Source organism: Scyliorhinus canicula, chromosome 17 (genome assembly GCF_902713615.1).
Source record: "Scyliorhinus canicula chromosome 17, sScyCan1.1, whole genome shotgun sequence".
NCBI classification, from domain to species: domain Eukaryota; kingdom Metazoa; phylum Chordata; class Chondrichthyes; order Carcharhiniformes; family Scyliorhinidae; genus Scyliorhinus; species Scyliorhinus canicula.
Window position 1 is genome coordinate 113,521,691 of NC_052162.1, and position 26,462 is coordinate 113,548,152.

General features: G+C 46.7%; 1 protein-coding gene and 1 long non-coding RNA gene across 2 annotated transcripts in view; one reads left to right on the forward strand and one right to left on the reverse strand.

The window, feature by feature from the left end:
- The window catches only part of LOC119952149 (oocyte zinc finger protein XlCOF6-like), a 67,987-nt gene extending 43,229 nt beyond the window's left edge, over window positions 1-24,758 (forward strand). Inside the window, exon 6 of the mRNA XM_038775739.1 lies at window positions 23,490-24,758. Within this exon, the coding sequence (XP_038631667.1) occupies window positions 23,490-24,462 (973 nt within the window). The 3' untranslated portion in view covers window positions 24,463-24,758. The remainder of the gene's footprint in view (window positions 1-23,489) is intronic.
- LOC119952253 lies at window positions 13,732-20,828 on the reverse strand. Its single transcript, XR_005457792.1, has 3 exons — window positions 20,739-20,828; window positions 20,166-20,574; window positions 13,732-13,939 (listed from the first exon to the last, which is right to left on the reverse strand). It is a non-coding gene; the product is annotated as an uncharacterized LOC119952253 (long non-coding RNA).
- Window positions 24,759-26,462: the final 1,704 nt, after the last annotated feature.

Sequence of the window (26,462 nt, forward strand, 5' to 3'; positions counted from 1 at the left end):
AATAACCCTAATTCAGTTGGTAGCCTAACTGCACAAACATTGATCAAATAGTCATCACAACATGATTGAATTCAGTGTAGTGTTTGAAAGTGAAAAGCATGTTCCAGACAGTAGAATTTTAGACTTGGGTAAGGCTGACTTTAACGGGATGAGACGGAGACTGTCCACGGTAAACTGGGGAGATCTGTTAATGGGTCAAACAACTGAAGATCAGTGGAGAATATTTAAAGAAACATTTAACAAGATTAGGAGAAAGTGGGGGAGTGGACTCTATGGTGACCGGACTCCTTTTTCTTTTTCTCCTTTGTTTTTTGTTTCCACCGTGGGAGGGTTTGTTTTATTGGATGCATATATTGACAGGTGGGCCGTTGTTTGGGGTGGTGGGAGGATGGGATTGTTGTTATTGTTAAGGGGATTGATTTTGTATTTGTTACCGTTCACTGTTTGTGGGTGGGCTGTAAATTTTGAAGGAAAATGTGAAAATGGAGAATAAAAACATTTAAAAAAAACTTGCCAGAACTCCTGAAAAAAATTAATAGTCGATAGAGGACAAGGACTTAATACAAATTATGTAATATAGATTAGGTTTATATTTATTGTCACGTGTACCGAAGTACAGTGAAAAGTATTGTTCTGCAGACAGTCCAGAGAGATTATTTATTAAAAAACAGAGGACGTATAATAAATACACAATGTAAATACATAGACGTTGTGTGAAGCAAACAGAGTATAGTGCTAACAACAGTAGGGAAGATGCATAGATCAGTTCAGTGCATAAGAGGGTCATTCAGGAGTTACCAACACAGGTGGAGAAGGAAGTCAAGAAGGCATACGGAATGCTTGCCTTCATTGGCCGAGGCATTGAGTATAAAAATTTTGCAGCTGCATGGAACCTTAGTTAGGCCACACTTGGAGTATAGTTTTCAATTCTGGTCACCACACTACCAGAAGGATGTGAAGGCTTTAGTGAGGGTGCAGAGGAGATTTACCAGCACATTGCCTGGCGTAGAGGGCATTAGCTCTGAGGAGAGGTTGAATAAACTCAGTTTGTTCTCACTGGAATAGCGGAGGTTGACGGGCGAACTGAAAGAGGTCTACAAAATTATGAGGGGCATAGACAGAGTGGATAATCAGAGACTTTTTCCCAAGGTTTAGAGGAGATGTACAAGGCAAGTTTTTTTACACAGAGGGTAGTGGGTGCCTGGAACTCGCTGCCAGAGGAGGTGGGGGAAGCAGGGACGGTAGTGATATTTAAGGGGCATCTTGACAAATACAGAATATGATGGGAATAGACGGATACGGACCCCGGAAGTGTGGAAGATTTTAGTTTAGACGGGCAGCATGGTCGGCACAGGCTTGGAGGGCCGAAGGGCCTGTTCCTGTGCTGTACTTTTCTATGTTCTTTGGTTCTAATACTTTGGGGTGTGTGAGCTGCATTGTTACCCTCCTGTTTGTCTAGAATCGACCCCTCTTTCCCCACTCACTATGTCAACATGTTGACTGGTTGTTGAATTGCTGCCATTTGATCTGGAGGCTCTGCTCCCTCAGAGATCCTGTTCTGAATGTATTCTCAATGTCTTGTATTTCTGCGGCAATATCTCTTGTTCTCTGGGCCCATTTCCCGCCAGTTTTTCTGCTGCTTTCATTGTTTGAAAAATGGTGAAAACAAAAGTAATAAAAATATTGACATTTGCGGGTGTCTGGCGGGAGGGGCGCGGCTTCCCTTCCGACAGGGAGCCTCTTCAGCTCTTTCCGTGCGGCCTGGTCAAGCTGCCGAGAGCCTCGGGACTCACTGCTCGGTGCCGCCGGTCGGTGCTGCGAGTCTGACGGGGAAACAACCCAGTCAGTGACCTTCCCCTGACCCCGGCCCGGGGCTGCACAACTGCGGCGGAGCGCCCACCCCTGACCTTCCGGCTGACGAATTGACCAATGGAAAGACTTGGAGGACTGGAAGGACTCTGGTCCTCCAGCCAATCAAAGCGCGGGCTTTGTGTGAATGAAAATTGAGCTTCACACAGAGTGAAACCTCTTCCTGTCTCCAACATCTGGGAGTAAAACACTTTCTTTTCTCCCCCTTTCCATTTCTTTTCTCATTCTCACCTTCAATTGGTCACTTGCAGCAACTGAAGGGAAAGGAAGTGAATCTAGGGAGGGTGTAGACTCTGGAAAAGTTGGCCCAGTTCTCTCTCTCTGAAAGACATTAACATCCTTTGCTCCCTCAGCTTGACATGGGGAGAACGTGCAGACGTCGCATAGACAGTGGGACCAGGCTTTTGGACCGAACCCCTGGGTGGTTCCAATGTGCCTGGCCCGGCGGTCGCCTGAAGGGTCTCCTGTCCCTGACCCACACTTGGGCTGAGGTGTTTATGTCACAAAGGCCCCTGGGTTAAGAGGGTAGCTCTGCCCACCTCATCCAGGTAGATTGTACTCAGGTGAGGCCTGAGGGAATCTGAGGTTGCAGATCCCTTTGCCTCCTGTCGGGTTATAACCTGGGAAAATGGTGCTGAGGTAGAGGGGTCAATTATCTCAACAAATGGTTGAGCAGGCTTGATGGGCCAAATGCAGCTCCTATTTATTCTGTCATGAAGCACATGGTAGCACAGTGGTTAGCGATGTTGCTTCACAGCTCCAGGGTCCCAGGTTCGATTTTTGGCTTGGGTCACTGTCTGTACGGAGTCTGCATATTCTCCCCGTGCCTGTGTGCGTTTCCTCCCGGTGCTCTGGTTTCCTCCCACAAGTCCCGAAAGACTTGCTGTTAGGTGAAATGAAAAATGAAATGAAAATCGCTTATTGTCACAAGTAGGCTTCAAATGAGGTTACTGTGAAAAGCCCCTAGTCGCCACATTGCAGCACCTGTTCGGAAAGGCTGGTATGGGATTTGAACCCGCGCTGCTGGCCTTGTTCTGATTTACAAGCCAACTTTTTAGCCCTGTGCTAAACCAGCCCCTCAGTGATTTGGACATTCTGAATTCTCCCTCTGTGTACCCGAACAGGCGCCGGCATGTGGCGACTCGGGGATTTTTACAGTAACCTTATTACAATGTTAATGTAAGCCTACATGTGACAATAAAGATTATTATTATTATAAAGCAGTGAGCATGGATCTGTCAATCAGCCTGATTCAGCACCTTCAGGAGAATTGGGAGGGTGAATATTAGATGCAGCAGAGTGAGAATGGAGGGAGAGTGTGTGTGATGGAGATTTACAATTTTTAGGAATGTAGCAGGCCATTCAGCTCCTGGAGCCTGTACCACTATTCAATGAGATCATGGCTTATCTGTGACCGAACTCCATATTCCTGCCTTTGGCCCATATCCCTTAATATCTTTGATTTACAAAAATCGGTCTATCTCATTTTAAAAAACTTAATAAACATTTTATTGAGGTATTTTTTGGTTTTACAACAACAACAAAATAAACAATATACATAAGTCTATAAACATAGTGCAAAAAAAAAGCCAGTTACCTCCCTTGCAGGTCCCACCTTTATGAACCCCCTACTCTAAGCTAAACTAACCCACCCACCCTTCTGTTGACGATTAATTTTCTGCAAACAAGTCAACGAACAGTTGCCACCTCCGGGCGAACCCCAACAGTGACCCTCTCAAGGCGAACTTGATTTTCTCCTGACAGAGAAAGCTGGCCGATAGCCAGGTCTTCGACTTTGGGGGCTTTGAATCCCTCCAAGCTAATAGTATCTGTCTCCGGGCTACCAGGGAAGCAAAGTCCAGAACGTCTGCCTCTACTCCTCCTGGATTCCCGGATCTTCCAACACCCCGAAAATCGCCACCTCCGGACTCCGTGCCACCTTTGTTTTTAACACCGTGCACATGACGTCTGCAAACCCCTGCCAGAATCCCCTGAGCTTTGGGCATGTACAGAACATGTGGACATGATTCGCTGGCCCCCTGCACACTTTGCACACCTGTCTTCTACTCCAAAGAACCTGCTCATCCGGGCCACTGTCATGTGAACCCAATGAATGACCTTGAACTGTATCAGGCAGAGCCTGGCACATATTGTGGATGCGTTGATTCTGCTCAACGCATCCGCCCAGAGACCATCCTCTATCTCTCCTCCTAACCCCTCCTCCCATTTGCGCTTCAGCTCCTCAGTCTGCGTGTCCTCTGACCCCATGACCTCCTTATAGATGTCGGAGCCCTTCCCTTCTCCCACCCTCACACTTGAAACGACCCTATCCTGAATCTCCCTTGGTGTTAGGAGCAGGAAGATTGAGACCTGTCTACGGAGGAAGTCCCGCACCTGCAGGTACCCAAATTTGTTTCCCCTCGCCAATCCAAATTTCTCCTCCAGCTGCCTCAAGCTAGGAAAGCTCCCTTTTATAAACATATTCCCCCATCCTCTCAATTCCTGCCCTCTGCCATCATTTTACCCGCCTATAGTAAAGGAGGCTGGCGGGCTTCGCTCACTCACTGTGGATGTCTTCTCTGGGTTCGAAACTCAGGGAGCTCTTTGATTTCAGATTCCAGCATCTGTAGTAATTTGCTTTTTTCCTTTCTTCTTGCGATGGTTGTGCCTGGGGAACTCCCAGGTTATCGCTGAAGGGAGCACGGTAGCACAGTGGTTAGCACAGTTGCTCACAGCTCCAGGGTCCCGGGTACGATTCCCGGCTTGGGTCACTGTCTGTGCGGAGTCTGCACGTTCTCCCTGTGTCTGCGTGGGTTTCCTCCGGGTGCTCCGGTTTCACCCACAGTCCAAAGATGTGTATGTTAGGTGGATTGGCCATGCTAAATTGCCCTCGGTGCCAAAAAGGGTAGGTGGGGCTACTGGGTTATGGAGATAGTGTGGGCTTGGGTAGGATGCTATTTCCAATGGCCAAGCCAACCCAGACCCGATGGGCCAAATGGCCTCCTTCTGCACTGTAAATTCTATGATTCTATGAAAACAGATTCACAGTTTAGCGCAATTTTATTCACAACTCAAAAAAATACGACTCAGGCTCACAGCTGAGCTTTGGGTTTTGCCCACACTTAGTAACGGAGGCTGACAGGCTACGGCCACTCCATCTGGATGCCTTCTCTGGGTTCCAAACCCAGGGTCCTTTCCTCTTGTGGTGATTGGTGCCTGGGGGACTCCCAGATTATCGCTGAAGATCTGTTCGATGTTCCTTTCTTTATACTGGTGAGCTAGGATTGAGTCATTGGTATACACCCACCACCGGCCATTGTCCTAGCCAGACCCCAACTTGGTAATGGGAAAGACAGGATATTGCCGTTTATCCATGGTGATTCAATCAAGACCCATTGTCAGATTTGCTCTGAGAGGATCAGTACAGGGTTCTTTAGGCGGTGGCAGCCTTTCCTGGACTTCCTGGCGGAACGGTAGGGAAATAGGCCGGCAGCAGCAGCAACCGGGGGCAGGGTGGGGGGGGATTGGGTTTGGTGGGAGAGAGAAGTGTGTTCATGGGTTTGTTGGATGTAGCTTTTTTTGTTTTCGATTTAGTAGTTGCTTTTGTAGGGGGTGGTGTTGTTCTTCGGTTTTTACCATGGTTATTCTGTTAATATTGTTTTGTTGTTTATATTTTGTGAAAACCTTAATAAAAATTATTTTAAAAAAAAATCAAGACCCATTCTCCTCTGAAACCCCCCTTGTCTGACCAGCCATCAGCTCATTATGGAGTCTGATGGCTTCTTTTGTCTGTTTTTGTCCTGCTGCAAAGCTAATCACCTGTGTCTGGAAGTTTGTTACATATTCATAGACTTGGAATGGGTAATCATGAAGTCCATGTAACAGTAACAGGTCTGTGCCTTGACTTGGGTGCTTTTGCAGATGGTCAGTATCGATTCCAGCCAGGGTTTCATGAGACAGTTTCTGTTCCTGGCCTATGTGTATCTTCTCAGCCTGTTTTCAGTCCCACAATAAAATAACCCCAGAATCTAGGGTACACAGGCGAGGTGAAAGGAGCACTTTACGGGACATCGGAGGATTATTTGGTTGTGCAAACTCGGTCCTGAACTCGGTGCAGCTCGCGGAGACAAACAGTTATGCCTCCTGGGTAGCCGCGGACGTCGGAAAACGGCTACAATATGGGGTATATGGGATGCACTGGCTTCCATAAATTTACAGGGAGAAGAGCTTCTGTGAGTCCTGGACAAGGTATCTGTGGGTATAATTAACACCATTCAAGCACAAGCAAAGGGAAGGGCCTGTGACACTCTTGCAGGAGATTCAATTGAGAGTATCTGGGCCGACATAGAGGACTTTAGGTTCGGGACAATCCCACAGCACTTATTCACCCCCCTATACAAAATAAACCTCCTTCACATCCACAGGGACAGGAACAAACTGGTAGTTACCAGGCCAGGGGGTGGACCCACTGAGGGAGGGATAAAGTTTAATCTAGCAGTCCCCCAGGAAAACCCATCCAAGGGAACCTTTAAGGACAGCTCTAGGTTTGAGTCATTGGGAACCGTGCAGGAGGGTTGGGTTTACCGGGCCGGATGTAGAAGATACCGAGCACATCATAATGACCTGGCACATATGAGCACCGCAGAATGCTGTTCCGATTCGGCACATTACATAGTGTGTACCTGTCGGACTCTCGAACCCTTGTCAATCCACAGCAACGTTACGGTCAATGTTATGCCACTGAAAGAAGCTTTTAAGCCCATACAGGTCGGTCCCACACAGCCGGAGGTGGGGATAATCGCGGGAGGCCTCCTATGTGGTAGCAGCCACAGCTTCTGTCTGCAGGTAACGGACTCGTTAACACTGAGGGAATTTCACCTCCCCCGACGTACATCAGGCTACCTATTTGGGGCCTGGTGGGATGACTCACTTTACATGGACAAGACACCAGGCAGCACAATCCGATAGGCTATGCACGGAGCAACAGAGCTCGCTCAGGGGAATGTCAGGGCAGTCGACAAATCAGATAAGGAAAGATCCAGGTGGGCTCAGCTATCCAGACCATCATTCAGGTGGGACTCTCCGGAACACAACATTGGTGGGACATACGTGTTCCCGGGGCAGCAGGAAACCGACTTACAGACAGGTGGGAGGTAATCCGAATAGGAATGACTGTCGGTACAGGCATAATGCTGGTATGGGCAACGGTTATGTGCTGCCTACAGCGTAAGTGGAGAAAACCTTAGGCTGTCCTCCAGCAAATCCCACTAGTCGCCCTCGGGGAGCGGTGTTATGGACCAGTGTTTAGAAAACCCCAAAGTGTATCATGGAGTTCATCTGACCCACAACTTTTAACAGAGTGTGGTTGTGGGGAGCTCAAGGGCCCACTTTACAGGTGTGGTGCAACAGAGAACTAAGAGTATTTTTAAACAAGAACAATGTTTATTCTATGAAACCCATTGACATCTTTAAACACACACAATAAACATCTTAGCAACCATCAACTAAAATCCTCACCCCAAAGAATACAGTACTCTATAAGTAACCCTTAATCTTTCCTTACAACATCCATAAGACAAATGACCTTTCTTAACACAGAGATCAGATTAAAATTCACTGCTGAGAGCAGTTATCACTTTGAAATCCTCAAATGATCTGGAGACAGTCTTTAGATTGCAGAGAGAGATCCTTATACAGCTGTTGCTTTTCCTACGGCTATTCAGCTCTCAAAACAAAGCTAAAATATACTGTAGCTGCCTACTCAAAAACGAAAGTGTAAGACAGACAGCCAGGCTCCACCCACACTCTGACATCACTGCAGCTATCTGACAAACACCCATTTCATAAAGGTACACCTACTACAGCTATTCGATAAACACACATTTCTTACTCGTACATGACACCTCCCCCAAGAAAAGAAATAAACCATCAACTTCAACATGGTTTCATTTTTCACCTTTTCACTTTCCTTTAAGAAATATGGACAGTGAATATATGTTTTTTTAAAACAAAACACGCAAACATTTAATAATAAGATAGTCCCTTTTAGTTCTTCTTCCTCCAACTGGAATCCTTCTTGACAGTCTCTCTGGACAAGAAAGTCTCTGCACGATCCATCGATTTCTCTATGCCTCGGCATTTCTCTTTAAAGTCAGATCATTTAGTTCAATCTGATCACAGAGCCCCTTGTAATTCTCCAACACAGGAGCATTGGTTATCACAGCTTTCAGGCAGTCAAATGCCTGTTGAAACTCCGCTGTTCATTTAAATTTGCTACGCTTCTTCAGCAAGTGCGTCAGTGGAGCAACCGCACTGCGAAAATTTTGCACAAATTTCCGGTAGAATCCACTCATGCCAAGAAATCGTATTATTTCCCTTCTTGTCGAGGGTATTGGAAACTCCCCAATAACTTTTGTTTTCACATCCCGTGGGATCATTGGGCCCTGTCCGATTGTGTTGCCCAGGAAAGTGACTTCGGCTTTTCCAAATTCACTTTTGGCTAGGTTTACCACCAAACTTGCCTCCTGAAGGCGATGGAGTAACTCCATCAGATGCTACAAATGTTCTTTGCATGTCAGGCTGAAAATTACCAGATCGTCGCTGTATACCACATAATTGAGTAATCATAAATGACATTGATAGTTAACAGTTGAAATGTGGCTGGGTCGTTTTTCATGCCAAATGGCATAACTTTGATTTGGTATATACAATCTGGAGTCTCCTTCATCCTTTCGGATAAAGGTACCTGCCAGTAACCTTTAAGTAAATCCAGCTTGGAAATAAAAGCTGATTGTCCCACTTTCTTAATGAAATACTCCAAACATGGGATAGGATAAGAGTCCGTTCTTCTAACTGCATTAACATTTCGATAGTCCACACACAACTGTTGGTCATCATCTGGTTCAGGTACTATCACTATGGGCAAGCTCCATTGGCTGCAACCCATTTCAAGTATGCCATTTATAAGCATACTTTCAATCTCTTTGTTAACCTGTGCCAATGTTAAAGGGTTAAGGCCATATGGATGTTGTTTAATTGGAACAGCATTTCCCACATCTACATCACCTTTAGCCATTTTAGTACTTCACAATTTATATCCACAAACGTGCCCATGTGATATCAATAACTCTTTCAGGTCAGTTCGTTTTTCCTCTGGAAGGTAACTCAACAATTTAACCCAATTTTTAAAAACATCCTTGTTTTCCAATTTAATTTGAGGTATGTCAAATTCACAGTCATCTGGATTTGGTTCGTCACTTTTTGATTTCTCTCTTGTCTTAACCTATGACTTTATGACCTTGTTACCACACAATCTGGAAAAATCCAAGGATATTCGTCCTTCAACACTTCAGTTGTCTGATTTTCCACTGGCTTATCAACCACAGTAGACATCACTCCCACATGCGATCCAGCTATATCACTAACCAAGATAAACTGTATTCCTGGACAAAATAGTTTCTCTATTACTCCTACTACCACTTCACCACTCTTCACTGGACTTTCCAACCTTACCTTATATAATGGAACACTACATCCTGAATTCCACATATTACCATCTTTACTGGCAATATTTTTCCTAAACTACATAACTCCTCATCCCTTACCATTAGAGATTGACTAGCCCCCGTAACTCTTAAAATTGTGACTTCTTTATCTGTTCCTTCTGATACATATGAGTTAACTTCACCCACACAAGTAAATTCTTTAAAGAGATCTGGCAATCAATCACCTCTTGATCAGGCTGTACAATCTTTTGTACCTCCTTCACTTCACTTGGGCTTTCTTTCACAATTTTAACAAACCCCACTGTCTCTCCTGTTTTACCACATCAGCCTTCCCAGTGCTTTTCTTCAACCACCAGCACTGTGACTTTACATGGCCTAGTTTATTACAGTGAAAACATTTGAAACTTTTCATTTCTCTTCCACACTCCTGGATTTCTTTTTTAATCTGAGGTGCACTCTCCTTATTATCTCCTATCAGATCTCCTTTACCTCTACCACTTGAGTATTTCTCTTTTCCCCAGTTTCTATCCCTCACCAGCTGAAACTGATGTCAGAAACCAAGCTTTGATTTATGAACTGATCCATAATCATCTGCCATTTCTGCTGCTAACCTCGCAGTTTTAACCCTCTGCTCTTCCACATGAGTTCTCACTACATCAGGAATTGAATTTTTAAACTTCTCCAAAAGTCTAATTTCTCTGAGCTTCATACGTTTGGTCTATTTTCAAAGCCCTCAGCCACCTATCAAAGTTACTCTGTTTGATCCTTTCAAACTCCATGTGTGTTTGACCAAGTTCTTTCCTTAAATTTCTAAACCTTTGTCGGCTTCAGGCACTAGTTCATACGCACCTAAGATGGATTTTTTAAACCTCCTCATACCTCCCAGATACCGCCTCCTGTAGTGATGCAAACACTTCACTGGCCCTACCTACCAGCTTTGTTCGAATCAGTAATGCCCACATGATCGGTAGCCATTGAATTTGTACAGCCACCTTCTCACATGAAATGAAAACGGTTTCTACCTCCTTCTCATCAAACCGTGGCAATGCTTGGACGTATTTAAATAGATTCCCACCAAGCCTTCGACTATGACGCTCTTTCTCTTTATCCTCATCACTATCCTCCAACTGTACGTTTCCCTTTACATACGCCAATTTTAACTGACTGTCATGTTTCATGGCCTTTTTCTAAGTTCAGACTCTCTCTCTTTTTCCCTTTCCTCTCTCTCTCTTTGTTTTTCCATGATCTGTATCTCCCTTTCCCTTTCTTTTTCTCTCATTGCATATTCAAGCTGCTTTAATTCTTTTTCATGTTCAAGTTGCTTGATTTGCAACCGAATTGTTGCCATTTTTAATGAGTCAGACTGTCTCTCAGGCAATTTTAAATGCTCAGCTAGTACCGTAAGTACCTTTTCTTTCTGTATTCTGTCAGGTAATGTTAACTGCAATGTTTTTGGCAAATCTAAAAGCCTGTTTTTAATCTCTGTTCATAAGATACTGCGTGTGACCTTCTCCACCTCCAAAAACTTCAGAGCCTCTGAAAGAGCCATTGTGCACAACACACTCCTACTGAAACTGGTATACCACACCTGAAAAGCAACCACAGTATACTCACCCCTCACTGTCTTTAAGTTCACAAAGCCAACCCAATAGATAGACTTTTATCCCCCTCGAGCTCCCAATTTGTTATGGGCCAGGGTTTAGAGAACCCCAAAGTGTATCATGGAGTTCACCTGACCCACAACTTTTAATAGAGTGTGGTTCTGGGGAGCACAAGGGCCCACTTTACAGGTGTGGTGCTACAGAGAACTAAGAGTATTTTAAAACAAAAACAATGCTTATTCTATGAATCAATTAACATTTTAAACACACACAATAAACATCTTAGCAACCATCAACTAAAATACTCCCCCCAAAGAATACAGTACTCTATAAGTAACCCTTATTCTTTCCTTACAACATCGATAAGACAAAAGACCCTTTTTAACACAGAGATCAGATTTAAATTCACTACTGAGAGCAGTATTCACTTTGAAATCCTCAAATGATCTGGAGACAGTCTTTAGATTGCAGAGATAGAGCCTTATACAGATGCTTGCTTTTCCTGCGGCTATCCGGCTCTCAAAACGAAACTAAAATATACTGTAGCTGCCTGCTCAAAAACGAAATGTAAGACAGACAGCCCAGCTCCACCCACACTCTGACATCACTGCAGCTATCTGACAAACACCCATTTCATAAAGGTACACCTACTACAGCTATTCAATAAACACCTATTTCTTAAAGGTGTTCGCATATGACAGCGGGAAGGGAAAAGGTCAATGGCTGTTACTCCGAGCGGGTGGTTGAGGACACTTTCCGTGATCTGGAGGCCAGGCCACCCGAAGGGTCCAGCACCGTGTCCTCAATTATGATCGAGGAAGGAGAGCTTCCATGAGGATAGGCAACGATATCCACAAGGTATAGTTTATTACACAAGCGGGGTGCACCACAACAGATATCGGTTCATGGCAATCTTGGGTCTATTTTTCATCCGGGGGGCTTGTGGGAAAATATCGGGGCCCATGTTTTTCTATATATATATTTATTCACATGTCCATTTAATGACGGGATAAATGTACAAACGCACAAAGGCAAGTCATACCTCACTAGAAAATAGGGACGGGTTAATTCAGACATCCAGGCAGGCAGTAATCAACACAGGCCATCTACACCCACAATGGCAAAAGTCTGAAAAACCCATTTGAATTAGAAAAGCAATCAGGGAAACTGCACTGAGACAGACAGACTGCTCAGAAATCCAGAAAGATGGTTATCTCCGGATGAACACGGAGGGGAGGCCGTTAACACCACATCACATTTAGAACAACCCTTTGAAATGCTAAATGGGGGCCAGGAATCAGCCGGAGATGCAATTATCAGGTTTGTTTCAAACAATTTCTGTACTTAATGTGATTATACGGACCATCCAGTATTCAATAAAACAAATCAATGTTTTTTTAAAAATAAATTTAGTGCACCCAATTTAAATTTTCCAATTAAGGGACAATTTAGCGTGGCCAATCCACCTAGCCTGCACATCTTTGGGTTGTGGGGGCGAAACACACGCAGACACGGAGAGAATGTGCAAACTCCACACGGACAGTGACCAGAGCCGGGATCGAACCTGGGACCTCGGCGCTGTGAGGCAACCGGGCTAACCCACTGCGCCACCGTGCTGCCAAAACAAATCAATGTTAAGATTAAGTTTTACATTTATCCAACTATCTGTACTCTGTAAAAACAATTAACATATCAATATGACATCGGACAGTACAACTGGTCATTGCAATGTACAATGGGGGAGAGACAGAGACTCGTTGGGACCTGGATCATTCAGGCCCGAGCCTCTGTATGTCCACATACATGTGAAACAAAGACTTTTCCTTAAAGTTCACCACAATCTCCAGGACTCAACTTTAATTCCCTCCAACACCAACTGTCAGAATGAACAAAATGCCGTCCTGGATGTAACTGAAGCAGAAACAGTAACAGCAGAATCCAACCCGTTATCACTTGTGAAGTTGTTCGTGTCTGAGTAAACGCCAGGAAACAGAGAATTCCTTCCCACACACAGAGCAGGTGAACGGCCTCTTCCAAGAGTGAACTCGTTGGTGTCTCTGCAGGTTGGATGAGTAACTGAATCCTTTCCCACACTGGGAGCAGGTGAACGGCATCTCCCCAGTGTGAACTCGCTGGTGTCTCCGTAGTGTGACTGATTTACTGAATCCCTTCCCACACTGAGAGCAGGTGAACAGCCTTTTCCAAGAGTGAACTCGCTGATGTGTCTGCAGGCTGGCTGAGTAAATGAATCCTTTCCCACACTGGGAGCAGGTGAACGGCTTCTCCCCAGTGTGAGCTCGCTGGTGTGTCTGCAGGCCGGATAATTGAATAAATCCCTTCCCACACTGAGAGCAGCTGAACGGACGCGGTTTCCCAGTGTGAACTCGTTGGTGTCTCCGCACGCTGGATAAATGAGAGAATCCCATCCCACACTGAGAGCAGGTGAACGGCCTTTCCCCAGTATGAACTTGCTGGTGTGTCTGCAGGTGGGCTAACTGAGCGAATCTCTTTTCACACCGAGAGCAGGTGAACGGCTTCTCCCCAGTGTGAACTCGCTGGTGTCTCCGCAGGTTGGAGGAATCACTGAATCCCTTCCCACACTGAGAGCAGGTGAACGGTTTCTCCCCAGTGTGAACTCGCTGGTGTGTCTTCAGGCCGGATAACTGAACGAATCCCTTCCCACAATCCCCACATTTCCACGGTTTCTCCATGTTTTGGTTCTCCTTGTGTCTCTCCAGGTTGGACAATCGAAACCTTACCGACACACAGAACACGTGTACAGTCCCTCCCCGCTGTGAATGGTGCAATGTTTATTCCAGGCTGTGTAACTGGTTGAAGCTCTTTCCACAGTCAGTGCTCTGGAACACTCTCACCTGCTTGTGTGTCCCAAGGAATCAAGTGATTCTGTCAGATCAAGACGTGACATTTGAGATTTCTGTCTGTAATTCATCCTCTTCTAATATCCTGGAAAAACAATTGACAAAAGTCATCACTGTCAGTACAGGACAGGAATTCAAAACAAACAATTCTGCTTCCGATGGAACATTCTTCCCTCTCTCTTCCCAAACGATGTAAACCTCCATCCCTCACACTCTCCCTCCATTCTCACTCTGCTGTATCTAATATTCACCCTCCCAATTCTCCTGAAGGTGCTGATTCAGGCTGATTGACAGATCCCTGCTCACTGCTTCCTGTCCTGGACACAGAGACCATAACAAATAGGAGCTGCAGTTGGCCATTCGGCCCATTAAACTTGCTGAACCCTTTATTGAGCTCAATCGCTGATCTCCTCAATGCCATTTTCCCACACTATCTCCCATATCCCTCGATATCTTCACTATCTCGAAACCTATCAATCGCGAAATGGAAAATACTTGCTGACAGACGTCTGGAGCAGAGAATTCCAAAGCTTCACCACATCCTCGAATGAAGAATTCACTCCTTTTTTTTTAAATGTATTTTTTCAAAGTTTTCAATAAGTTTACAAAACCCTCCAAAAAGGAAAATAATACAAAGAAAGAAGGGCAACATGCCAACAGAACAGAACAACTTAACCCTCTAAACGATACAGTTTAGCAAATTAACACTAAATTTAAAACAGGATAGAGCATGCTCCCCTTACAAAAAGGGAAAAGAAATTGCCACCCCCCCCCCCCCGCGTTGCTGTTTTTTTTTTTAATTAAGGTTTTGCAAAATTTTCTATATTAAATAGTAATAATCTTAAACCAGCAACTTAGTGAACATTAATCTAGTGCATAAAGAGAATACACATCAGCAATCCACTAGACGTTACCACACGAGCCTCAATCCTCCCACCCCCTCCCATTGGGGCACTCACCCCTCCCATTGTTCGCTGCTGCTGAAGTGTTCATTTTCCCCGCAAAGTCAGCGGACGGTATTGTGCTCCCACTCAACAGCGGCAGCTCTGTACCCTTGGCAAAGTTATTTACACACATATGTTGGCATCCGTTCGTGGTTGTCCCTTGCTTCTTCCGGACGAATTTCGCTGACGTTGTCGTCTCGCGTGCACTTCCGCTTCTGCGGCCCTCCCGTTTTCCCCATTTTCTCTATTTCTGTGGATGCTAGCGTTTCCCTGCCTCCCCCCTGCCCTTCCCTGGCTCTCCTCTATTGTTCCCTGTCTTTCTCCTCTGCCCCACCCCTCTCCCCGCTTCTGCCCCCCCCCCCCCACCCCTCCCAGCCCTGTGGTTCGCCTTTCCTTCCTCTTAGATTTAGCTGTCCCTCTCCCGGTCCATCTCTCCCTCTCATGCTTTGGCTACTTTCCCGTTTCTTGGCTACTTGGCTGCTCTTCTGCTTGTTTGTGGCCACAAACAGGTCCCGGAACAATTGGGTGAACGGCTCCCACGTTCTGTGGAAGCCATCGTCTGACCCTCGGATGCGAATTTGATTTTCTCCATTTGGAGAGATTCCGAGAGGTCGGACAGCCAGTCTGCAGCTCTGGGCGGTGCTGCTGACCGCCAGCCAAACAGGATTCTACGGCGGGCGATCAGGGAGGCAAAGGCAAGACGTCCGCCCTCCTCCCCAGGAATAGATCAAGCTGGTCTGAAACCCCGAAGACCGCCACAATCGGGCATGGCTCCACCCTCACCCCCACCATTTTGGACATAGCCTCGAAGAAGGCTGTCCAGGACTCCACAAGTCTGGGGCAAGACCAGAACATGTGGGTGTGGTTGGCCGGGCCTCTTTGGCACCGTTCACACAAGTCTCCACCTCTGGGAAGAACCTCCTCATACGGGTTCTTGTTAAGTGGGCTCTATGTACCACTTTTAGTTGCGTCAGGCTGAGCCTTGCGCACGTGGAGGTGGAGGTGACCCTGTGCAGTGTTTCGCTCCAGAGTCCCCACCCTATTTCGATCCCCAGGTCCTCCTCCCACTTCCTTCTTGTTGCATCCAGTACGGTGTCGGCTCCTTCTATCAGTCGGTCATACATGTCACTACAGTTTCCTTTGTCTAGTATGCTTGTGTCTAGTAACTCTTCCAGTAGTGTCTGTCGTGGTGGTTGTGGGTATGTCCTTGTCTCCTTTTGTAGGAAGTTTTTTAATTGCAGGTACCTTAGCTCGTTCCCCCTAGCTAGCTGGAATTTCTCTGTCAGTTCGCCCAGTGTTGCGATCCTGCCGTCTGTGTATAGGTCCCTGACTGTCAGTGTCCCTCTGTCCTGTCCCCACCTTTTGAAGTTGGCGTCAGTCAGCGCTGGCGTGAACCTATGGTTGTTGCAGGTGGGAGCTTTACCTGACATTTTGGTCAGGCCAAATTGTTGCCGTAGTTGGTTCCAGGATTGGAGGGTGGCTGTTACCACCGGGCTGCTGGAATGTTGTTTGGGTGGGGATGGGAGTGCCACCATGACGAGGGCCCGGAGGGAGGTCCCCACGCAGGAGGTCTCCTCCGCGCGCACCCACTCGGCTTCTGGCTCTTTGATCCATCCCCTTATTCGCTTGGCCGTCGCCATCCAGTGGTAGAGTTGTAGGTTTGGGAGGGCAAGCCCCCATCGTGGATTTTGTTTTTTGCAAGACCTTCTTTGGGATCCGAGCATTCTTCTCCCCCCCTCCAATACAAACGCCATGATTAGTTTGTCTAGTTCTTTGAAAAAGGCCATGGGGATGTAGATCGGGATGGATCTGAATAGGAAGAGGTACCTGGGCAGGACGTTCATTTTGATCGTCTGGACTCTCCCCGCGAGGGAGAGCGGGAGTGTGTTCCAGCTTTGCAGGTCCTTTTTTACTTCCTCTGTCAGACTGGTGAGGTTCCATTTGTGGATCCCTTTCCAGTCATGGGCTATTTGGATCCCCAAGTAGCGGAATTTGTGTCGGGCTTGTTTAAACGGCAGTCCCGTTAGTGCTGCCCCCCCTACTTGTGGGTGTACCGGGAAGATCTCGCTTTTGCTCATATTGAGTTTGTAGCCCGAGAAGGCACCAAACTCTTTCAGGAGCGCAATGATTCCGTCCATGCTGCTTTGTGGGTCCGAAATGTAGAGGAGCAGATCATCTGCATAGAGTGAGACTCTCTGCTCTCTGCCGCCCCTTCGGGTCCCCCTCCAGCTTTTTGCCGCTCTGAGCGCAATTGCTAGTGGTTTGATCGCTCGAGCGAACAGCAGCGGGGACAGTGAGCATCCTTGTCTGGTGCCCCTGTGCAGCTGGAAGTATCGGGAGTTGGTGTTGTTTGTCCGTACGCTCGCCAAGGAGGTGAATCCTGTTCCAAGCCCGAACCGCTCCAGTACCTCTATGAGGTATTTCCATTCGACCCTGTCGAAGGCCTTTTCTGCATCTAGGGAGACGATCACCTCTTGTGTTCTCTCCCCGGGTGGGGTCATTATCACTTTCAGCAGGCGCCTAATGTTCGAAGTAAGCTGTCTACCTTTGACGAAGCCTGTCTGGTCTTCTGCTACCATCTCTGGCACGCAGTCTTCCAGCCTTTTGGCTAAGATCTTGGCCAGTATTTTGGCACCCGGGTTCAGAAGTGAGATTGGTCGGTATGACCCACATTCCGTTGGGTCTTTGTCCTTCTTAGGTATCAGCGAGATTGAGGCCTGTGCTAACGTGGGTGGCAGTGTGCCCCTGGCTAGAGAGTCTGTGAACATCTCCCAAAGATGCGGGGCTAGTGCTGTCGCAATTTTTTGTAGAAGTCCGCCGGGAACCCATCTGGTCCCGGCGCCTTCCCTGCCTGCATGGAGCTAATGCTGTCCATGATTTCTCCCAGTGCTAGTGGTGCTTCCAGTTCCCGTTTTCTGCCCTCCCCCACGACTGGAATGTCCAGTCCATCAAGGAACCGTTTCATCCCGAACTCCCCACTTGGGGGCTCTGAGGTGTACAGCCCTTGGTAAAAGGCCCTGAATGCTTTGTTGATCTTTTCTGGTTCCGTTTCTAATGTGCCCCGAATGTCCCTGCTTTGCACAATTTCTCTGGTGGCCGCCTGCTTTCTCAGCTGGTGTGCCAGCACGCGGCCGGCTTTGTCTCCGTGTTCGTATAGGGACCCACATGCCTGGCGGAGTTGATGCACTGCTTTCCTGGTGGAGAGCAGATCGAAGTTCCTTTGTAACTCTTTCCTCTCCGCCAGGAGCTCTACGGTCGGGGCCTCGGAGTATTTGCGATCTACCTCCAGTATGGAGTTGACCAGCTGCTGCCTAGCCGCCCTTTCATCCCTATCTCTTGACTGTACTGAACCATAAATAATATATCTAATCTGTACCATATAACAACACTCGACATATCTCTGGCCGATATTAATTTATTGACCCTTAAATGTTCACTGATGCTCACTGAATCAAAAGGAGGGACTGTGGTGACCTAGCCGGCCTAGTTTTAAGCTCCATTAAAATTGGAAATCCGAAATGAAAGAATTGGACATTTTAAGTTAAACGAGTCAGCACCAGCAAATGGCCTGCTGGGAATTCGAACTTGGTCAAGTTCGAATATACAGACTCCGACATGTCTGGAACTGCCCTACCAACTCGACATCAACAGATCATTGCACTCTATTCATTGCACAAGCCCATTGTCAGTGTCCCAGATCGAGCCAGACTCTTGTGCACCCAGAACAACAGGTTATGTGCCAGCAAACACCACAGAGGTGGACACCTGGGGGCGGGGCTCAGTCTCCTGTCAAGCAGACATCAAGAAACCCATTGGCTGTTGGGACCCTCTCCCGAGATCTCATTGGCCAGAAGCCAGAGTAGTTTCTGGAAAAGGCGGGGAGGAAGGAGGATAAAAATAGATGTCCAAAGCACACCAGCAGTGAAAACCTGATGTTGGAGATGACCCTGACCAACCCCAGACTGACCAGAGAAGGAAGGAGGGAGGAAGCTGCCAGCGAGACTAACTTAGTGATGATGGACCAGAGAGGCTTGAGGATTGGATCTACAGATCAATCCAGCCACCTTTGTGGGTAGTAGAGCTGAATCCTGGATATTTCTTGTATACAAACTTGGGTTACTTTACGGATTAACTTTGTTCAATAAAGATTGTATTTTGCCCTTTGTTCTCCTCACTATTAAAAGACACCTGGGTAGAACTTTGATTAAAATACTGGTTGACATATCTGAGGTTTTCAGATACAAAAGGATGCCCTATTGTTATTGCTCTTCCTCTCTTTCCCCTCTCCTGTACAGACAGGCTGCTTGTGGTGCCAGAAACTTGCCTCTGTTCATACTCCCTGGAGGAACCAGCCTTATCAGCCTCCAAAATGGAATACCGATTAGCGAGGGGGACCCCAGGAGACTCCTGAACTACCTGTCTCTTTCTCTTGGACTGCCTGGCGGTCACCCATTCCCTTCCTTCCTCAAGTTCCTTCAGCTGCGGTGTGACCACCTCTCTGAACATGCCTCACGATGCTCTCAGACTCGTGGATGCTCCACAGCCGCCGTTCCAGCTCTGAAACCCGAGCTTTCAGGAGCTGCAGCTGGACACACTTCCTGCACACAATGCTGGTCCCGGGAACTGGAAATGCACCTGGATTCCCACATGGAGCAAGGGGACCAAACCATGGCTTTGAGCTCTCCTGCCATGAGTAAACCCTTTTAATTTGAAAAGAATACTATATATTTAAACAATAAATCAACAAAGTCCCTCCCCTAATTATGTGGAGACAGTGGCGTAGTGGTATTGTCGCTGTATTAGTAATCCAGAGACCCAGGGTGATGCTCTGGGGACCTGGGTTCAAATCCCACCAGGGCAGATGGTGGAATTTGAATTAAATAAAAATCTGGAGTTAAAAGTCCAATGATGGTTAGCACAACCGCCTCACGGCGCTGAGGTCCCAGGTTCGATCCCGGCTCTGGGTCACTGTCCGTGTGGAGTTTGCACGTTCTCCCCGTGTCTGCGTGGGTTTCACCCCCACAACCCAAAAATGTGCCGAGTAGGTGGATTGGCCACGCTAAATTACCCCTTAATTGGAAAAAATAATTGACTAATCTAAATTAAAAAAAAAAAAGTCCAATGATGACCATGAAGCAATTGTCAATTGTTGTAAAACCTCATCTGGTTCACTAGTGTCCTTTAGGGAAGGAAATCTGTCATTCTTACCTGCTCTGGTCTACATGTGATTCCAGCCCCACAGTAATGTGGTTGACTTTTACATGTCCTCAGAGATGGGCAATAAATGCTGGCCTAGCCAGCGATGCCCACATCCATGAACAAATAAAACAATAACTTATAATTTAATATAGGATGAAAAATACCCACCAGGAATGGTGAATTTCCAGCTTCAGTGGGGGATATGAATCCTTTCCCACATTCCCTATATTTCCATTGTTTCTCCTTGCAGGTGTCTTTCTGCCTCTCAACATTCAATTCATTTATTGAAGCCTTGTCCACATACAACTCGTGTTGGGTCTTTCCCTGCACCAATTCTTTATGTTTTCTTCAAGCTATATAACTGATTCAAGCTCTTTCCCATTCTGTGCTCTGGAACACTATCACTCGGCTGTATGTGTATCTCGGTGCTTTTCCAGTCATGTTGATTCATAAAATTTTCTGCAGCAGACAGAATAGACAAATGGTTATCCAACAATGAAAGGCTAATGAATAGAGCAGATCTGCAGCTGATGTTTGGTGTGAGGTTTCTGTCTGCAAATCCTCTCCTTCTGATATCCTGTAAAAGGAGTTTTAAAAATGTATCACTGTCAGTACAGGGTAGAAATTCAGAACAATTGCAGTTTCTCTGGAACATTCTTTCCTCTCTCATTCCCCAAAAGGTGTAAATTTCCATCCCACACACTCTCCCTCCATTCTCACTCTGCTGTATCTAATATTCACCCTCCCAATTCTCCTGAAGGTGCTGATTCAGGCTGATTGACAGATCCCTGCTCACTGCTTCCTGGCCGATATTAATTTACTGTCTCCTGAAAAGTCAGCCACCTGCTGGGGAAACCAGAACCTTTAATTGTGTGAGAGCCTGAATCAGCCAATAGGAATCATTCTCGGCGCAGGCTCCCAGCTGGGTCCCCACTCATTGTTCTCCCTCCTCGTGACAACGTTTCCAGGCAACCGGCTGACGTCTCCGCCGAGAGCGAGAAGCCGCTCACCTCATTCCCCCCCGGCCAGTGACTGCGCATGTCCAAGGGAGAAGGTGAACTGAGCATGTGCGAGGGAGAGCCCACCTCCTGACCGTCCAGTATTGGTGTTGACCAATGGGAAGAGTTGGACGACCGGAAGGACTCTGGTCCTGCAGCCAATGAGAGTGATTGAAGATTGAGCTTGACGTAAACTGAAACCTCCTCCTGTATCCAACATCTGTGAGTAAAACACTTTCTTTTCTCCCCCTTTCCATTTCTTTTCTCATTCTCACCTTCAATTGGTCACTTGCAGCAACTGAAGGGAAAGGAAGTGAATCCAGGGAGGGTTCAGACTCGGGAAAGCTTGGCCCAGGTCTCTCTCTCTCATCCTTTGCTCCCTCAGCTTGACACATTTATTTGTCTGTCCAAAAGGATGGACTCTTTCCTCATGTTCACAATTAAAGGGCTGGTTTCCCCAGGAGATGGCTGACATTTAAGGTGACAGTAAATTAATATCGAACAGAGATAATCATAATAATAATCTTTATTATTGTCACAAGTAGGCTTACATTAGCACTGCAATGAAGTTACTGTGAAAAGCCCCTAGTCGCCACAGTCCGGTGCCTGTTCGGGTTCACGGAGGGAGAATTCAGAATGTTCAATTTACCTAAGGAGCACGTCTTTCAGGACTGGTGAGAGGAAACCGGAGCACCCGGAGGAAACCCACACAGACATGGCGAGAACGTGCAGACTCCACACAGACAGTGACCCAAGCTGGGAATCGAACCTGGGACCCTGGCGCTGTGAAGTAACAGTGCCAAACACTGTGCTAATGTGCCACCCCGTATGATATGTCTAGTGTTGTTATATGGTATACATTCGATATATTATTCAGAGTTCTGTAATAAAGCACATTTATTATTATTTCTACCTGTTTAATATAGTATAATAACTCTGTTATATATTTCCAATGATTTTTTTGGGGCCTCACGGTAGCATGGTGGTTAGCATCAATGCTTCACAGCTCCAGGGTCCCAGGTTCGATTCCCGGCTGGGACACTGTCTGTGTGGAGTCTGCACGTCCTCCCCGTGTATGCGTGGGTTTCCTCCGGGTGCTCCGGTTTCCTCCCACAGTCCAAAGATGTGCGGGTTAGGTGGATTGGCCATGCTAAATTGCCCGTAGTGTAAGGTTAATGGGGGGATTGTTGGGTTACGGGTATACGGGTTACGTGGGTTTAAGTAGGGTGATCATTGCTCGGCACAACATCGAGGGCCGAAGGGCCTGTTCTGTGCTGTACTGTTCTATGTTCTATGTTCTTCCATCAGATGGTTGTTAGTCTCTGGATTTCTCTTCCACAGGGAGGGCGAGGGTCATTGAATATTTTTACGGATTAGTTGGATAGATTTCTGATTGAAGAAGGTTATGGGGAACAGGTGGGAAAATGGAAAGAAAGCTGAGATGAGGAGGGATTTCTTCACTCGAGGATGTTGTGAAGCTTTGGAATTCTGTACCCCAGAGCACTGTGGAGCCTCAGTCATCAAGTTTTTCCAAGACAAAGATTGATAGGTTTCTAGATATTGAAGATATCAAAGGATATGGGGGATAGTGTGAGAAAATGGTGCTGAGGTAGATCGGCCAATGATCTCATTGAATGGTTAGCAGGCTCGATGGGCCGAATGGCCAACTGCAACTCCGATTTGTTATGGTTTCCGTGTCCAGGACAGGCAGCAGTGAGCATGGATCTGTTAATCAGCCTGAATCAGCACCTTCAGGAGAATTGGGAGTGTGAATATCAGATACAGCAGAGTAAGAATGGAGGGAGAGTGTGTGGGATGGAGATTTACAGCTTTGGGGGAATGGGCGAGGAAAGAATGTTCCATTGTAAGTAGAATTGTCTGTTCTGAATTTCAATCTTATGCTGACTGCAATGTCTTTTCCAAACTGTTTTACAGGATATTAGAAGAGGAGGAATTACACACAGAAATCTCAAACATCATGTCTCGGTTCTCCAAGACTCACTCAATTTATCGGGGCCTAAATGTCATGGTCTTTGAATCCAGAGGGAGAATGGTTTACCGATTTGTTGACTTCAAAAGATTTTAAACATCAGTGTGACTGGAAAAGCACCGAGACACACACACCCGAATGAGAGTGTTCCAGAGCACTGACTGTGGAAAGAGCTTTAAACCAGTTACACAGCTTGAATAAACATCACACCATTCACAGCGGGGAGAGATTGTACACGTGTTCTGTGTATGGACGAGGCTTCAACTGACCAGGAAACCTGGAGAGACACAAGGAGTAACAAAACATGGAGAAACCTTGGAAATGTGAGGACTGTGGGAAGGGATACAGAGTCCCATCTGCGCTGGAAACTCATCGACGTATTCACACTGGGGAGAGGCCATTCACCTGCTCTGTGTGTGGGAAGGGATTCACTCATTTAGTCTGTCTGCAGTCACACCAGCGAGTTCACACGGGGGAAACACTATTCACCTGCTCTCAGTGTAGGAAAGGATTCAGTGATTCATCCAACCTCCAGAGACATCAGCGAGTTCACACTGGGGTGAAGCCGTTCACCTGCCCTCAGTGTGGGAAGGGATTTATTCAGTCATCCAACCTACAGATACACCAACGGGTTCACACTGGGGAGAGACCGTTCACTTGCACTCAGTGTTGGAAGAGATTCACGCGGTTATCCAGCCTGCAGTCACACCAGCGAATTCACAATGGGGAGAGACCGTTCACCTGTGTTCAGTGTGGGAAGGGATTCAGTGATTCATCCACCCTGCAGACACATCAGCGAGTTCACACTGGGGAGAGGCCGTTCACCTGCTCTCAGTGTGGGAAGCGATTTACTCAGTCGTCTAATCTGCAGAGACATCAACGAGTTCACACTGGGGAGAGGCCATTCACCTGCCCTCATTGTGGGAAGGGATTCAGTGATTCCTCCACCCTGCAGACACACCAGCGGGTTCACACCAGCGAGAGGCCATTTACCTGCTCTCAGTGTGGGAAGAGATTCAGTGATTCATCCACCCTGCAGAGACACCAGCGGGTTCACACTGGGGAGAGGCCAGTCACCTGCCCGCAGTGTGGGAAGGGTTTCAGTCATTCATCCACTCTGCAGAAACATCAGCGGGTTCACACTGGGGAGAGGCCATTCACCTGCTGCCAATGTGGGAAGGGATTCACTCAAACATCCACCCTGCAGAGACACCAGCGAGTACATTCTGGGGAGAGGCCATTCACCTGCTCTCAATGTGGGAAGGGATTCACTCAATTATCCATCCTGCAGACACACCAGCGGGTTCACACAGGGGAGAGGCCGTTCACCTGCTCTCAGTGTGGGAAGGGATTCACTCAATTATCCAACCTGGAGAGACATCAGCGAGTTCACACAGGGGAGAGGCCGCTCAGCCCTGCCTTCATTTTACACAACGATCCTCTGCAACTCACCAATACCCGAATAAACAGTTCTTAAAACACTGGTCTGGGTATTAAAGGCACGGGTTTAATCCTGTGTTGTGGTTTACCTATTACCTGACAGGTACGACCAATTCGAGAGAATCGCACTACAGTCTTTGCCGTCCTGGCCAGGAAGAATACCTGTTGACTGATGCCTGGATTTTCCGAATTTCCATAAATCCTGCCGTTGGTATCTCGTGCTACCCGCAGTATTTCCCACAATATTTGGGATATCTGATGAACAAACATCCACTCCTCAACCACAGGTATATGAGGCTGTCTCCACTTCCTCCTCAGAACTCCGTTCTCAATGTAATAACACTTTGGAGCCATTCAGCCTCAACTTCCATGAGACCTAACTGTGCGAATCTACATAACTCTGGGTCTGCGTCTTGGGCCGCAGTTAATGAAGTCCTAGCAAATACTTCCTCACAATTATCCTAATTCTCAAGGATAGTTTTGGCTGCTCTACCATCTGATTGTGGCGTGACTTTAATCTCTGGCGATGAACTTTGTTTAGCCATTGCCCTGGTCACCACACATGACGGAAAAATATCTGGAAACTGTTCCTGGAACTGTTTTGACTCCTTTTCTTCCCTCAGACTCTCTGCAATCATGGGTGAAGCTACAACCTTCACAATTGCCAAATCACTCCCCAAAAGTAAGTCTACTCTGTCTACAGGCAACTTCTTAACCACTCAAACAACCAGAGGACCTGACAATAAATCACACTCCAATTGTACTTTATACAGTGGAACTGGGATATAATCTCCACTTATCCCATTCACCAATACCTTGGGCAGGATTCTCCGTCCCGCCATACCGGAAATCTGTTGCAGCGGGCCCCCGGGATTCTTTATCTCACCAGCCGGCCAATGGGGTTTCCCATTGTGGGCAGCCCCACGCCATCGGGAATTCCCCAGGCTGCCGGTGAAACGGAGAATCCTGACAGCGGAGATTCCAGTCCCTTAGCTTTCATTGAACTCTCCAGAGGAAAAAACAAATCCCTCTCCAGCGAGAGAGTTTGTGTGGGACCTGTGACCCTTGAAAGAATTTTGGGTTTGGCTCCATCATTTGATGAAAATGGGGTGATCTTCCTCTCAGATCAAAGCCCTGCATATCTCTCATCGACCTCATTCACCACACCTGCTTCCACAGCAGAGTTTACCTCAGGTCTCCTAATTCCACTTAGAGCTACTGTCCGCTCTGTGCTATCCTCCACTTTTAATCCCTTTTCAAAATCCTCCTTATGAATCTCAACAAGTCCCATGGGCTTTCCTCACAACGTCCAACAGGCTGTACGAATGCTCCCCACTTTATTGGAACGGTAACACTGAGACCTTTGAGTCTCACCTACACGCTCAGCCCCTTCCTTCCTGGTCTGAGGAGACGACCTCCAAGCATTCCCAGCTATCTATTCCTTACCTTGGCTACCTCTCTTCCTTTCACTCTCCCACTTCCTATCCTTAACCAAATTATGGGGGTGACGGAACAAAGATTTAGATTTATCGATCAGCTCATAATGGTCAGGCATTATTGCTGCTTGTCTAGCGGTCATCCCCCTTTGGTCTTCAGTGTGGATTCTTATCACAGAAGTTATTGAATTCTTAAATTCTTCTGGGAGAATGATTTACTGAGAGCACCATAGCTGGTTTCAACACCCGATGCTCATACCCACTGATTAAAATTGTCCTGTTTAACCTTTTCAAATTCAGTTTCAGTCTGTCCTTGTTGTTTCCTTAAATTCCAAAAGTTTTGCCTCAATGCCTCCAAAACTAATTGAAATACACCCAGAATAGTCTTTACCTTGTTGTAACCGTGAGACAACCCCTCTGACAGGGAAGTATAAACTTCCTGCACTTCCCCATCAGTTTACTTTGCATGAGGAATGCTCTCTTTTCCTTCATCAACTCTATTTGAGTTGCTATTTTCTCAAATGCCATGAAGAATATTTCTACATCTTTCCCCTCAAATTTTGGTAGGGCCTGTATAAATTTAAAAATATCCCCATTAGGA